Below are 13,566 nucleotides of genomic sequence, written 5' to 3'. Positions count from 1 at the left end.
TTATAGTCATTTGAAAGATAGTCATTTATTTGAAATCATTAATTAAAAAGTTCAAAAGTTATATGTGATTGCATATATTTTGTAAGATAAAAATAAACAAGTGTCCAGAATGTAAAAGTTTATTCTTGTAAAATGACTCAGTTTGTGGGCAAAGAGCTGATATTTGTTATATTTTTTTTCTCTGTGTAGTGCATGGTCAGAATGTTTGAGCGTCGATTAGTTCAGAGAGGTGGCAGTTGAGGCGCCCAGAAGAGAGCTCGAGAACGTCCTTCCCGCCCACTCGCAGGCCCCGTCTTCCGGTAATTGGGTGTGTGTGAGCCACAGTGGTGCGTCAGTGTGTGTGTGCGTGAGTGAGTGGTGCCTGCGTCGGTGGTGGTTAGCATGCAAATCAACGGTCAAGCTGCCGGACCCACCATGGCAGCCTCCGAGCCACCAGAGCCGCCGCCGCGCAATCCGGACCGCATAAACGCCTCGCTGCACAAACTGGGCGAATCCGTAAGTACCATCCCGTAAGCACCCCGCCATCCCAGATACCCGATATCAGATACCAGATACTCGTACTCTTTCGAATCCCGACCCGCACTACCAAAAACGAAATTCACTCAATGTGTAACCCAATTGGGTCTCATTCATAGCTTGAAAATAGACTGCATGCCCCACCTCACCACCCACTCCCCTCTTTTTTGGCGCACCACTTCATCTTGCTCTCCTGCTCTTGAACAAAAACAAACTGAAATCTTGAAAAAATTACCCATTTTGACATATTACCCTAATTGACATATTTGGGCTCTACACATCGCTCCTTGGCTATCTTCCCCTTGCTATTTGACTCTTGCTATTTTTAGGCTTTGGCTGTTTGTGCATCTCGATTTCTAGTCTTGCAAAATCAAAAATTATAAATCAATAAAGATTAGTTTATTAAAAACTATAAAAGCGGCTTAACACTCAAAATTTAATTTTTGTCAGGGGTTGCAGATACAATATACAATTCACACACGATATTAGTTAATTAACTTTTAGAATAACTTTATGCTGATATTTTCCAACTCATCTTTTTCCAAAAATCGATTTGAACTTAAAATACAATTTAGAATTATAACTTTTACTTTTGGATGCTTATCACAACTTTAAACTTACGTTTCTAAGTTCAAATTCAACAAAAACTAATTTTGCTCTTTAAAAACGGTTTATATTTGCGAAATGAGCTTATCCAATTAAATCTTCTTTGATTGCTGAATTTAAATAGTTCAGATTAAAATGTTATTGAGCTAATGGCCCAATTGTATTATATTTATAAATTCTAATAAAGCGCTTGAAAGGATTTAGCAAAATGCGCTTCGCATACACATTCAACATATTTATTTTATCTTAGCTTAACTTTTCTCTGTTAGCTGCTAGACTTGCTGCTTATAACTTGGGAGACTTAAAAACCGTTTCAATGCAATTACAATTTTGCAGAAAATCGTGAAGTCCCTGGACAGTTCGGTGACGACAGCGCTGAAGGAGAAAGCCGCTTCCGTGAACAATAACAAGCCCATAAGACCGCTGCTATCGCTGGACAGCTCGGTGTCGGCTTCCACATCCTCGGGGGCAGCAGGAGCAACAGGATCAGGGGGCGGAGGAGCACCTGCGAAGCCATCGCCCTTGGTCTTGGCCTCCAAACGAGACCTCACGCCCAGCAACGACAGCAGCTCATCGCCCTCCAGTTCGAATGGCAGCAACCAGACCCTCACCCCACCCATGACCGCTGATAATCAGCCGCTCCAGCAGCCGTCACAGCACCACCAGCACCGGAGTCCCGCGTATCCTGGCAAAGGAGAAGTGTCAGCGGTGGCAGGAGTGCCTGTGGCCCAGCAGCAGCAGCAGCAGCAGCAACTGCCGAATGGCATCGGCAGCAACAGCAACAGCAACAGCCACTGCAACAGCAACAGCAACACCAGCGGCAGCAGCAGCAGCACTTGCAACTCCGGCACAGCCATGATCCATGCGAATAACTCGAATTTAATTGCCGCCGGTCACTTGGCCCAGGCAGCTGGCCCCGCCCACAACGCCCCCTCCAGCGGCAGTGCACTCAATGCTGGTAAGTGTGCGGGGACTTCTGTTTGCGGGGGGAAAGGTGTACACGGAGGAAAAACACGACTTAAAACCAATAGGTAGTGGGTATTTTTTTGAGAATTATCATGAGTATGCCTTTGTTTGATATCAAAGTGAAATAATCATGTTTAATCTTAAAATTGGGTTGCAAAAATGGATAAAATGTTGAAGTTGGCATGGCTTTATTTTAAATTATTTTTTAATTAAATTTCTTTAAATTTCTCCGGTAAATAACCTATGCATTTTTGCCTTTTTATACAAACTTAAAGTGAAATAGTTTTCATTAAATATCTTTAAATCGGTTTTATTAAAGTAACATCTTACAATGCAATAAATGATCATCAAAACCTTTTTTGAATTAAAGGAAAAAATTAGTATTCTGTTAAATTTTTCTTAAATTAAAAATAAAATTTTTATTAAAGCGTCAATTATTGAATGGTTTAACCAAGTTTAAAGACTTTAGATTTATGGCTTAAGTTTTGTTTAACTATGAAATGATAATAAGAAGTTTACATGAAATAAATTAAGATTCTCGATATTGGATAGTGCTTTTCCCCCAGTGTATGTAAATGCATTAGTAATGTGTAAACGCGTGGGGAAGGGAAGAGGAGCAATCAGCAGATTGCTGCGGGCAAAGAATGGAGTTGCATGAGGAGAGGGGGCAAGGGGCAAGAGGCATGGGGCAGGGGCAGTGGGCAGGGGCAGGATCTTTGCGGCATGAATGAGCAAATGCTGGCCATAGTGGGAATGACAAATGGGAGCTGGCCAGAGTGGAATTAAATCAGCGTCCCTGATTGAACCCTTTCAACCTGTACGCTGATTTAATTTCATCTCACAGCTGCGTAAAATATTGAAAGGCATTCGTGTTGTTTAATTTTAATTGTTGAAGTACTCGAACGCACATAAAGGGGTGAAAATAAAGGAAATTGAAAGTTGACCGCTGGTCCGAGATTACCAGTTTCCAGGGGCAACCGGATGATAAGGCCACAAGCTTAAGCGGGACAAAACAACTGGCAGCTTCCCGAAAAACCGGCAGGTTAAGGATGAGGTGGTGGCTTACGTTTTTGCTGGGATGCGAGCAAAGTGCCTTTTTGCTGGTGGCCCCCTTCTGCTGGGTGGGGCAACGTATCGGATTATATCAGAATGGCAGAGTGGTGTACACCACAGAAGTCTGACAAACGGATGGTAATGGCCTCCGTCCGTCCGTCGGAACTACAAGCACTATCTCCATCTCCATCTCCATCTGCCCCGATCCAGGACCTCCTCTGACCCATCGCTTTGAATGCTGCAGTTCGAAAGCCAACCAAGCAGATAGGCGGGGTCGACTCTGAAAAGGTGAAAAAGTCGGGGGATCTAAAGTGGTTGCGGTCGAGTTGGGCTGAAAAAATTTAAACGTTGAAAATTAAACAGAGAGCGAAGAGACTCTTCAATTTTAGCAGTTAAATAAAATTAAACTCTTCAATTTGTTTGTTTTTATTTGACAAACAATCCCGACCATTCAGTTCGTTTTGACCTCAATTCAAATAAGTATTTTTGCCTTTAATAATGTTTTTATGCGTCGCATTAAATGCTAATTAAATTTTAATTTAAATCCTCGGTCATAAAATAAATCCATGTTGACAATCAATAAGCATAAAAGCTAAAAAAAAAAATAAGGCCAAAAGCGTTTCCGCTCGGGGAAGTTTTGTGTGCATAACGATTATCCTGGATGTGTGTGTTTGGGCAATCAATTTAGGCTCATCATCAGTCATTCACGTGGATGATTCGGTGACCTGGGCCTTGATGTTTTGGGAATTGATGTTTTGGGAGACTCGTAGATAATCAAATTGTTCATCTCGTAAAATGCATTTCTATGGATTTATTGTTTTATGGTGCATTTATTTATTGCATTTAAATTAATGTACAGAAAATCAATATTAATTCATTTCCATGTTCGACTGCAATAATTGTTGTTTATTTACTTTTCAATCCTATTTGTCCGTTTTCGATGAGAGGAAATCTAATTTCGAGTCCTGCACGCCTACCCCCCGTCCTCGACCTCGTCCGCCTGGTCGGATTATACACATATCAGTCTGTCTGAATCATCGAACCACTCACGCATACACACCAGCCCCATTACCATTATCATCATTTGTTGGCATTGTTCTTATACCTGCTATTGCTGTTGTTCGTGGTCGTTGTTTGCCATTGCTGTTTATTTGTTTTGTTTGGAACTACTTATTGGGTCAACCCGAATATGTTTGCCTACCCCATCCCTCAACCTCCCCCGAAAACACCCCGTTAACACCCCGTTAACACCCCGAAAACAAGCCCAAAAACCATCTACATCTATGTATCTGTATCTGAACAACACCGAATCCAGTCGACAAGCGAAATGCCAACTTATCGGAGCCGGATCAGGACCCGCCTTTGAAACTGAATCTAAATGTGAATCTGAATCTGAATACGAATCCGAGCTCATCGGTGGCCCTGGGACACCCGCAATACCCGCACTCCCCCACAGCCGCCGCCTCGGCGGCCTTGCTCCTGCTGGAGTCCTGCGATGGCAATCGCAACGACGAGTCAAGGTTCAGCCTGCATTCCGCTCCCCGCCCAGGTAAGTCGATCAATCTATTTTCCCTCCTCTTTTCGCTTTCATCTCAATTTCCGCTCTGTATTTTTAATTGAAGCAGCAGCAATCCCAATCAACCCGCCTCCCCCAACCCAACATTCTCCCCATCATAAAGTAGTTGCACTTGATCCCCATTCATCCGCTTAGTGCCTGCCGATTCATTGCTCTGGCCTGGTTAAGTTATAATTGCACCGGATTTAGTTCGCCTGCAAAACTTTGAATGTGTTTTCTGTTTTCAGTTTTCAGTTCTCATTTTGCATACTAAATGCCAGTACTCTGGCACCAGCTGGTGTGCTCTATGGAGATTGCCTTAGCTTTCGTTTCTTCGGTTCCTTTTTGTTCCTTCGTGAATGAAACTTGCCGGGAAAATGTGTAGAAAAATGCTCGGGAATCGGAAAATGTTAGTGGGTGGCTAGAGGACGACATTAATGCTAATTATGAGTAGAATATTGATGGGCAGGCATGCAAGTCAGTAGTTTCCAGGGAAATGATAAAAGATCTGGTACTTTAAAGCCTCTATTTCAACTGGGTCCTGCTCAAAGAATTGGGGATTTTCCAGAGTGAACTTTTTACGAGCTTTAAATTTTAAGCACTCTAAAAACTGTACTGGTTTTAAAGGACATCAAATGAAAAACTTATTGTTTTATTAATTTGTTCACTGTTCCCTTTTTCTATTTAAATAATTGAAAATTAGAAATAGCTTTCGTATCTAACAATTTTCCATTAATAACCGGTTATTGAAATACTATTAAAACAATTCAACAAACAATAACAATAACAAAGCTTGTGTTTGATAAGATGATGCAAGTATTAAAACAGCAATCCTACGAAATAAATTGCATGTTTAAAAAAGTACAAATTCTTGGGAGTACCATAGTATGGGTTATATTTAAAAGTTATAAGACCGTTGGGTTTGTTTGGAAAGACAGCGGCAATTTCTTTAGTTCATACTTTTGAACACCTTTTGAAGTGATTTAAAACCCAAATGATTTCTTTAGCTACCCCCAATAAGTACAAGTTTTTATGCAAGAAAAGCTTTGCAATTTTTCTGGGTGCTTATAGAAAATGTAAGCTAGTGCTCCTGGCTTGCACTCCTGCTACGATCACCGCTTGCTTGCAGCTTGGTAGCTGTAGCCAAGAACTCCTGACCAAGGGTTTACGTATTTGGCCCGTCTAACAAACCCCTTATTTGCAGAAGCTGCCATGAAGCTGCGCGAGGAGAACGAACGACTCAATGCCGAACTGATGCGGCTGAGGCGACTCCTCGAGCTGTCCACAGACGGAGCTGTGGGTGGAGTGGACACCACTGCCGAAATGGAGGCAGTACCATCCGCCGAAGGATCGGCTGCCAGGGAGCGCATCGAGCGTCTGGAATCAGAGCTCAGGTCGGTGAAGAACCAGCTGCTGACCATGCGGCTGGAGCGCAAGAAACTGCGCACGGACAAGTCCGATCTCCTGGGCCAGGTGAAACAGCTGTGCGCCTCGCTGCAGGAGAAGGAGCAGGAGCTGCGCGACTTCATCCGTAACTATCAGGAGCGGGTCAGGGAAACGGAGACAACGAATGCCAAGATCTCCGGCGATCGGGATCGTGAGCGTTTCCAGCTGCTCAAGCAGGCCCGCGACGAAGCGGAGCGTTCGCTGGCCCTGGCCCAGCAGCTCTCGGCCAGGGATCTGCAGCTCCAGAGGCTGCAGGAGCAGCTGCAGGAGGCCCGCCGCCAGTTGACCGGGTGCCTCTCCGATCAGGAGAGCCTACACTCCTTTGCCCCCCTTACTCCTCCGTCGGCCGCCTCCGGAATGCTCAGCCAGATGGCAGCCGCCTCGGGAATGGGCGGTGGATTGGCCGCAATGCGGGGCACCACCGAGGACAGTGGGCGTGGCAACTCGCTGTCCGCCTTTAGCGGCAGCTTGAGCGGCGGATCGGGAGCCACAGCCGGTGATCGCAACTCGTGCTCGAACGACTCGGGCCTGAGGAACAGCAGCGATCGGGAGAGCACCGGCGGAGAACTGAACTTCAGCGATGGCACCTGCGACAACGGACCCTGCATCACCGTCGATCCAGATAGTATCTCGCTCGTTTCCAGCCAGAACATGTATCAATGTGAGTAATGAAATTGCCATCCAACCGAATCCACTGTAACCAAATATCTATTTCAGTTGGCACACCCAAGGAACGCAGCCCCACATTGTCACCTCTCAATTCGGCTGCCTACTCAAGGTATTATTACCTGATAATAGTAATTATTATGCGGGGTGCCCCACAAATCAACAACAAGATTTAAAACGATTTAACTTTAAGTCTGGTTAACTTACTTTTCGAACAGATTTTACAACTAATTTAACTTATGCACTTTAAAGAAAGTTATTATGTCCTTAAAGAAATACGAGTTTTAATTCTAAATCAATTACGCCTATAAATGACGACTAAAATATAATTGTATTTGTGTTTTTGTGTATCTAGTTATAAATAATGGTTTACTATTCAACCAACCAAAGACATTACCTGTTTTATAGTTTTATTTATATTTGCCTTGAAAATCATTTCGTTTAACTAAAATATATTTTATATACTGTGATTAATTTATTCTCCAGCTTTGAACGGCTGCATTTAATTACATTGTGAAAGCAATTACCGAAACTAAATTATATGATTAATGACATATTAAATTACACAACCTGCTTGTTATTATTTTGCGCAGACATCTAAATGCATTCTCGGATTTGCTATAAGTAATTTAATATATTATACAACATTTTTTTTCTAAACATTAGGGATCAGCTTACACTGAAAACAATAGCCAATTAAAACGTCCAATTTTTTCCCAACCAACAGGTCAGTGGAGCAATTGGGGTCACCTGTGGACCCCGAAGGACCAGGTGGCGGAGCCATCAGTAGGAAATTCGCCAGCGCCAACAAGAGCGGACCACTTGGAACTCGAAATGGACGCGGCGGTACATGGGGAAGCATATCCCGGGTGTTTGCCCGCTCTCGGAATAAGAGCAAGGCACTGTCCGCAGATGGAGTGACTGAATGTAAGTGCAGAAACTATTTTAGAAGTTGTTAATAAATTATATTTAAACATAATCAAAGACGTCATTGCCAACATTAAAATATGCCTTCATGTATGCCTTTCACAACAGATGACGCTTTCGAATTAAAAGTTTGCCTCGCGATTAGAATTGCAGGCGCCATCTGCCGGAGGAATATTTATTTTGAAATTGCTTGTTTATTGTACATTTCTTTGATGCCATAAAATTACATTTTTATTTCCACATATTGATTGATTGATTGATTAAAAACAAATAGTTATAAAACGTGCTATTTCTTTATTCTTTTACGAGACATAAACCTAGCTGGTAAATTTCTTTCGATTCGACATGGCAGATTTTGAAGATTAAAAGTTAAAAAGGTGGCATACATTTTAAATTTTGATGTTAATAACAATATGTTTTTATAGTTAGTTTAAAGTAAGTTAAATCAAGGAACCCATTTTATGCTTGGGATAAAAACGATAAATCGAACCTTAGAGTTATACCTTCTTGTTTATTTTATTCATGGATTTAATAGAGTAAACTATTAAAAAGCTAAAAAAATAAAACTTTGTTTTGCAGATGCCGACTACTCGTGGAATCCGCTGACGGAGGAGGGCTACGCCGAGAAGCTGCGTCTGCTGCGGGAGGCCTCCCAGCTGCCCATCGACCGCTGGCGGGCCACCCAGGTGCTCGCCTGGCTGGAGGTGGCCTTGGGAATGCCCCAGTACAGCGCCAGGTGCGCCGAGAACGTAAAGAGCGGCAAGGTGCTGCTGGAGCTGAACGACGTGGAGCTGGAGGCGGGATTGGGTCTGGCCCATCCCATGCACCGCAAGAAACTGCGGCTGGCCATCGAGGAGCAGCGGCGTCCGGAGATGGTTCGCTACCCACTTATCACGCAGCTGGGCCACACCTGGGTGGCCACCGAGTGGCTGCCGGACATCGGACTTCCGCAGTACGCCGAGCCCTTCGTGCAGTCACTCGTCGACGCTCGAATGCTGGACACGCTCTCCAAGAAGGAACTCGAGAAGTTCCTGGGCGTGACGCGGAAGTTCCACCAGGCTAGCATTGTTCACGGTATGAAATAAGACCTAGACTTCGAAGGGATATTAAGTTTCTTAAAAGTTTTATTTAATAATTAGCCCTTGACTTTTCGACACCTTTATTTATGAATAGAAGTTTTTTTATTTTAACAACAAGATCTCAAGGATTGGCATAATGTTTTTGGAACACAACGACTATACAGATACATAGCCAAATTGATTAGCTTTCATATTAGAATCGCCAAAGCCAACGTTTTATTACCAGCTCAGATTTAAAAGAAAATTGAACCCTAAAATTATATGGAAATTTTTATTTTGCCACATTTTAAAGTAATTTTCTGAATCTAGTAATTGATTTGATTAAGAATTAATTCTAATTTAATGCAGCTTAAGAAATAGATGATAGTTATTTTTCCCATTTGTGGTAACATTTGTAACCAAATCGTAAGCGTATTAATATCCCTCTTTTTCGACAGGCATTCACGTGTTGCGCATCGTGAAGTACGACCGCCAGACGCTGGCCATGCGGCGGGTGCAATCCGAGACGGTGGACACGGACCCCATTGTGTGGACGAACCAACGCTTCATCCGCTGGGTGCGATCCATCGACCTGGGCGAGTATGCGGACAACCTGAAGGGTGCGTGTGCCATATCGATTGCCCTTTGATTATGCCATTCAGTGCAGCGATTATGGGGGCCTTCTGACCGACTCTAATCCTAAAATCCCCCCCTCCCCCCTTTTTCGCCCGCCTGCAGATAGCGGCGTGCACGGCGGCCTTGTCGTGCTGGAGCCATCGTTTTCTGGTGACACCATGGCCACCGCCTTGGGCATTCCTCCCTCGAAGAACATTATACGGCGACATCTCAACACGGAATTCGATGCCCTCATTTTGCCCGCACGGTAAGTTCTTAGGGCTTAGCAACCCCATAAAAGCCATCTAGATATCTGAGTGTGCGCGTGTGTGTGTGTGTGTGTGTGTGTGTGTGTTGTGAGTGTGTCCTTTGTGCCCTGTGTGTGTGAGTGTCCTTTGTGTAATCCCTCGGGTTTGACATGCGAAATGTGAAAACATAAATATGTAGCGTAATACAGCGTTTTGATTAGAGTTGTCTTTGTTTTGATTGAGTTATTGCCGTTTTGTATTTCCATCCCCTCCTCCGAGTTTATATAACTTTCCTGTTAACTGTTTTTGTTGTGAGCTTGTGTTTATTTTTGCACCTTCGTTAAGAAGTATCTTTTCTAAAGTTGTTTTTGTTTGGAATTTGCTAGCAGGAAGTATATCGTTACTGTGGGAGCTCTTCAGACTTAATTTCATCTTCTGCATTATCATCATCATCATCACCCGAAACATACACTCACCATCCATTCATACTCATCTCTGGCTATTATATTTAGTGCTTTGATCATTCGTTTATAAGCTGCTTCTTATGTGCATACCATCCATCTATCTTCTTCCGCATCCCAATCAACTATGGCTCCAGAAATGCCAACTTCTCGACTCATTAGATGTCATGTCATACGACGTCATATCTGTATCTAAATCTGTCTACTCGTGCATAAGTATGTAAAGGTCTCCAGCCTGTATCTTTAGATAATAATGTAATACGTACTTTGTTTCGTTGTTGATCATGTGAACGTGTCTTAGAAGATCTGTTATGCAAAATAAAACCGCCCCATAAAGCGAATCGCACTAATGGCGGCCCTTGTGGCCATGTTTCTCTCTCTTTTCTTTCCCAACCAATATTTCGATCCATGTTTATTTGTATTTTCTATGCCCGAAATGCAGATACCTTATTTACTGTCAAATGGAAGAATTTCAAATGGAAGCCTCCAGACAATTGGCCAAATTGCAGGGCCACTAAATCCGCACGAACCAAAGAACAAGATAACGAAAATGAATAATCAAAAACCAAATGGGATTCATAGAGATTTGTTTAGCCAAGCTGATGAAGATGATACGATAATAACTATAGGGAGAGAACAATAACTGGAGCACAGCGCTAGTCATTTCTTAATTACGAATAGTTGATAGATCCACGGCAGAATAGTCACACATCCGATTTGTAGACGTAGATTAAATCATACCACGATATTATTAAGTGCTTTAGGCATCGAACTAGGAACGCACACATCAAAAAACAAGTGTCCAAGCTTTGCATACCCGATATCGATATTAAAACGATATACTACCCGAGGAGCGCTTAACGTTGCATTTACTTAGGTTGATTTACAAGTCAAGCATTTAATGTAGTAGAAACCTAGTGTTAAGGCTTACGTCAATGTAATCGAGGAGGGACGGCCTTTCAGATATTAATTGTTACGCCTAAGATAGGGCATTGCAAATGCCACCACACACCCCTCCACACATGAACGTCTTTCGTCACTAGGCCGGAACACCCAAGTTCTCTGTGATACAGGAGCTGTTTTCTGAGGTCGGTCAGACAGCCACCAACGCACAATTGAACCTAAAAGACCAATTACATAGCCACACACTCGCACACAAGTCCATGAACACATACACATCTACATTTCCGTGGTTAGATGATATAGTATTTGTTTGGTGTTGCATACTGTGAAGCGTTTTGGGAGAGTTTGGCCTGCGGTATAAAGTTCTGTTCCAATAAAATTTCTACAACAGTTGTGGTGCCAAAAATGATGCAATAAATAATGCTACTTTTGTCGACATGTTTTGCTTAGTGTGAATGGCTGCATAAAATATATTGTTGCATTCTTTTGGGCATACAAAAATATCTGTTTTTTATAGCTGGAAATTTTTGAAACATTCTATTGACCGCAGGTCAGCTCTCCTAAGTTAATTTCTTTAAGAAGTCGTTAATTTGGTTTTTGCAATTTCGCAACTACAGTGTCAATTGTAAGTAAAACTTGCTTACTAAGTAGCCTATTCTCTCTATTTGTCACACTCACACACTCGAAAACATACGCAGACACTCGAAAACAAGTTCTATGTATGTGTTATCAATGTTTTTAAGTAGCTTGAACTAGACATAACCGTTGTCATCTTAATAAGTACCACTGCATAACAAAATACCTTATCGATACTATGTGTGATTGGAACTCTAAGGCTTAAAAGCGACAAATTATATGGCTGATTTCGTGTCTGTTAGCAACGCTATTCATTTCTTTCGAGTTACTTTTCCTTTCCATTCTCTTTTTTCGGGGGCTTTCTCTCACCATAGACTCTTTATTTCTTTGTTGTCTTACGCTACGTGTAGTTAATTGTGCTATAGCGAAATACGAAACAGATAAAAGTATCTCTCCAACATTGATTAACCAGGTTCTTTCGTCTTTGTCCCGTTTCTTTTTCCATCTTTCCTATATTTGATCCACTCTCTTTTGCTTTCACATCCGTATGTTTCCTCTTCAATTTCGTAATTTGGTAATCGAATCGACGGCTTGTTGTTGTTGCTAACTCTGCTTGATTGTCTAACACGATTACCAACACAACGATAACAATACCGACAACAACTCAATATAACAATTCCACAACAACAACAACTGAACAACAACACCTATGAAACCATTTTCTGTGTGTGTATGTGTGCCTGCCTTGCCTGCTCTCTCTCTCTCTCTCTGTCTCTGTCTCTATATCGCTATCTCTGCTGCTCTGCCTGACCGCCCGCCCGCCCGCACTCTCCAACTCACCAAACTCCAATCTCCAACTCTCCACATTCCCGTTATCTGCCGTCTGTGTCCTGTCTTCAATGTGCTGCCTGCCTGCCTGCCTGCCTACGAATACCGAAAATACATGCACCAACCCAACTACAACATGTTATATGCCCCCATAACCACCCACTCACAACCAACAAAAAAACACACACACACGCACACGCATACGACCTATGCAAAAATTCGCAAATCGAAATTGCCATGTTTGTTGTGTAGAGCGACTCTGGGTCAGGGCATCCGTTCCGGTTGCGGCGTAGTGCCTCTAACGGGACCCGGCGGACTGCAGCACTATGCCACAACAGATCGCCGCTCGAGCGGCAACCTCAGGGTAAGTAATTATGACTACCTATATACCTATATTTTATAGTCAATTATGTCTTGATTATGATAATCCGCTAGCCAATAACACTGCTGTATCCTTAGCCTGAATTGTCGTGAAGCTTTTGGTGTCTCTCGGTGTCTATGTCATAAATTATTCAAGTCTCTGAAAGCTGTCACCAGTGTTTTCATCTCAACTTTGACAGGCTTTCATTGGAATTGAAAACTCAATTTACAATGGTTGCCTTTGAAATCTCAAGTGGCCATAATTCACGTTTTGAGGTGCCTACAGTTATTAAGTAATATATTATTTACTCTAAACGATGATGAAAAACGTTGGTGAAAGATGACCTAAAATATTTTACAGCATACTTTTAGACGCTTTTAAAATGTTTTTTTAGCAGGGGTTGCCACAGAATATATTTGGTCAAAGTACCACTACAAATATGCATCAATACGAATTATTTTGTATTTATTTAAATCGTAGCATATTATAAATGCCGTTTGTTACTTTTGAAAACTTAAAATCTATTAAAATATGTTGGAAAAAACTCTTGTCAGGACTGTATAATAATTAATAATAATAATTGCCAGCTAATTTCTTATCGTAAGCATGAAATACTTAAAACAAAAACATTTTATAGAAATCACACATTTTAAACCATCTGGAACTTGTTTTATTAATTTAGGGACCTAGCAACAGCATTAGCTTTACGACAGTTCCGAAAGATTTCCATTGCTCAGCGCAATTTTAGGAGTCAAAATTAGTAAGCAAATTAAAACCATTC

The 13,566-nt window shown here is 42.2% G+C and overlaps 1 protein-coding gene across 15 annotated transcripts in view; it reads left to right on the top strand.

The window, feature by feature from the left end:
- Positions 1 to 13,566, top strand: part of LOC128255397 (kazrin) — a 43,714-nt gene that overhangs the window by 28,746 nt on the left and 1,402 nt on the right. For 8 of the 15 annotated variants that reach the window (XM_052984981.1, XM_052984977.1, XM_052984979.1 and 5 more), the window contains 10 exons: positions 190 to 495; positions 1,459 to 2,080; positions 4,457 to 4,690; positions 5,901 to 6,803; positions 6,860 to 6,920; positions 7,536 to 7,735; positions 8,315 to 8,809; positions 9,252 to 9,413; positions 9,532 to 9,676; positions 12,677 to 12,788. In XM_052984981.1, coding sequence (XP_052840941.1) covers positions 382 to 495; positions 1,459 to 2,080; positions 4,457 to 4,690; positions 5,901 to 6,803; positions 6,860 to 6,920; positions 7,536 to 7,735; positions 8,315 to 8,809; positions 9,252 to 9,413; positions 9,532 to 9,676; positions 12,677 to 12,788 — 3,048 coding nt within the window. In that variant the 5' untranslated portion in view covers positions 190 to 381. Of the gene's footprint in view, positions 1 to 189; positions 496 to 1,458; positions 2,081 to 4,456; positions 4,691 to 5,900; positions 6,804 to 6,859; positions 6,921 to 7,535; positions 7,736 to 8,314; positions 8,810 to 9,251; positions 9,414 to 9,531; positions 9,677 to 10,559; positions 12,789 to 13,566 lie in introns of those variants that run through there. The other 7 variants (XM_052984986.1, XM_052984985.1, XM_052984988.1 and 4 more) reach the window with 3 other exon arrangements.

Source organism: Drosophila gunungcola, assembly GCF_025200985.1.
Source record: "Drosophila gunungcola strain Sukarami chromosome 2R unlocalized genomic scaffold, Dgunungcola_SK_2 000011F, whole genome shotgun sequence".
NCBI lineage: Eukaryota > Metazoa > Arthropoda > Insecta > Diptera > Drosophilidae > Drosophila > Drosophila gunungcola.
The sequence above is the reverse complement of the archived record's forward strand: the minus strand, read 5'-3'. Positions and strand labels throughout refer to the sequence as shown.